This window comes from Emiliania huxleyi (assembly GCF_000372725.1).
Source record: "Emiliania huxleyi CCMP1516 unplaced genomic scaffold EMIHUscaffold_3135, whole genome shotgun sequence".
Taxonomy (NCBI): Eukaryota; Haptophyta; order Isochrysidales; family Noelaerhabdaceae; genus Emiliania; species Emiliania huxleyi.
In genome coordinates this window covers 1-2,086 of record NW_005199652.1, presented here as the reverse complement: position 1 = coordinate 2,086, position 2,086 = coordinate 1, and the positions used below count along the sequence as shown (strand labels likewise).

Sequence of the window (2,086 nt, the reverse complement as noted above, 5' to 3'; positions counted from 1 at the left end):
GTCCTGAGGAACCTGCAAGTCGCGTGGGCGACGACGCCTCGGCCGGAGACGAAGCGCTCGAGGTCTGGATCGAAGGCGACCGAGAAGGCGTGGGCGCGGTGGCCGTGCTGCAGGTAGAAAGAGCTCGACGGCGCGATGAGGCAGCAGCGGAGTGGGAGCAGTCGGCGACAGCTGTACTACCGAGCGACGAGGTGCCCTCGCAGGGTTCCGGCTCCTACCCAGATAGAGTCGCGCCAAAACGCCCTACCTACCTACCTATTGCGGGCGCCAACCGCCAGGCTCCGTGCCCCACCTACCTACCTATTCCCAGGCCGCGCTGCGAACGAAGCGAAAAATACCCGTTGAGCCCTCTGTGAATAGGCTCCCAGCGCCCGCCGCACCCGTCTCGGCTGGCGTCCCAACCGCAGGCGACTCGTCTGCACTGGCATGGCCCCGTTCGCGGCTAAACGCGCCGTCTCCCGCCCGCGCGAGCGGAACCGGTTCCCCCACTCCTCTCTTCGGGTTTTTTACCCCCCCCCCCCCCCCGCCCCCCCCACCCCCACACGCACACCACCACTACCAACCTACCTATTGCGGGGCCCTCTGGGGCGGTCAAAACCGGACCTATCTACCTATTGCACAGGGTCTAACGGGTGGGGACAGACCCCCTATCTAGGTAGGAGCCGGAACCCAGCGCACTCCGTCTTTCTCATCTTTCTGAAAGAAGAAGGCCTAGTTTATCTCGTGCGGGCGCCCTCAAACCCTATAGGGTTTGCGTTCGTCCGCGCGCGGCCCCAATGCCGGGCTCTGCGCCGGGTATTTCGGGCGCCGAGAGTGGCCTGGCCCCGGACCCACCCCCGAAGGCCGATGGCGACATGCACCGCGACCCATTCCGCCTCCTGGAGGCTGCTCTCAGACGTTCAAGCGGCGCCAGGCAGCGGCTCGGCCGCGCATCCTTCACACACGCCGCCACGACTGGGATGAGAGAGCCCGGTGTCGAGCCCTGGTGCGAGCTGCATGTGAGGGGCGGCTGTGGACAAAGCAGGCCTGCTTGATGGTCAAGGCCTTGGATCCAACGGAGGTGGCGTACGCGTTGGCCACGTCGTTGGCTCCGATGCCCTGCGAACGGGTAGGGCGGGTCTCGCTTCGCGCGCGGGGTCGGTAGGGGGCCGGGGCGCGAGGCGCACAAATGCGGTGAAGGTTGCAGCAATCGCGCCAAAGACAACAATCCACGTGTACCTGCGCATTCGCGGGGTTGAGACTTGAGATATGGGAGAGGCTGAGCCACGCTGTGGCGAAGGGATTGCGAGTGCGAGCGTGCTGTGCGAGAGGGGTTGCGCGGCAGGGCAGTGAAGGGCTGAAGGCGGCTGGGGGCGTGCATACTCTTCGAGCGGATCCATGGCGGAGTTGGGCTGGAAAGTCCGTCGGGGTTTCAGTGGGGAGGTTGAAGAATGAAGATGCCGTCCGGGTTTGACCACATTGTTTCATTTCGTAACGGCACAGCGGGCGGTTGAGCGAATCGCCGTCGGGATCTCGGGATGACTCTCGCTCCCGGCATGGCGAATATGATCGGAGCGAGCGCCGGAGCGAGAGGGAGGAGAGGGAGGGAGAGGGAGAGGGAGAGAGAGGGAGATTAGGGGGGGGGGGGGGGGGGGAATGGTGGTGGGTGGTGGTGAAAGGAGAGGGAGAAATTTTTGAAACGTAAAGGGCCCCCCAGTCCCCCCCAAACCCCCCCCAGCAAGGGGCGAAAGATTTTTTTTAATACATGGAACATACGTAGATGCCCCCTCTCCCAGACAGGGGGCCCGCACCCCCAAGTAGTACCGTCAATCCCCCCCAGGGTAGAGAGAGAGAATCTCTCTCTCTCTCTCCAAGGGTCGAATAAAAAAAATTTCGACGACTGCCGACGCGCGCCAGTCCCGTGCCCAGTTGGTTGTCCCAGGGAGTTGTTTCGGAACTCATTCCTCTTTCGGGCTCACGAAGCCCGCAAAGATGCTGCTGGGCCGACGACCCCCGAAAACTCGGAAAGTCTGGGATCGCCTCGTCTGCTCACGAGGAGGGGACTCACTTCCGCCGCACACCATTTTTTTGCCAGCCGGGCGCGACT

The 2,086-nt window shown here is 63.7% G+C and overlaps 1 protein-coding gene across 1 annotated transcript; it reads right to left on the bottom strand.

The window, feature by feature from the left end:
* Positions 1 to 716: 716 nt before the first annotated feature.
* Positions 717 to 1,379, bottom strand: EMIHUDRAFT_255168 (hypothetical protein; the record flags this gene model as incomplete). The annotated part of the gene is made up of 4 exons (XM_005774344.1): positions 717 to 878; positions 1,018 to 1,098; positions 1,167 to 1,218; positions 1,363 to 1,379. The coding sequence occupies 4 exons, from the start codon at positions 1,377 to 1,379 to the stop codon at positions 717 to 719; spliced, it is 312 nt and encodes a 103-aa protein (XP_005774401.1).
* Positions 1,380 to 2,086: the final 707 nt, after the last annotated feature.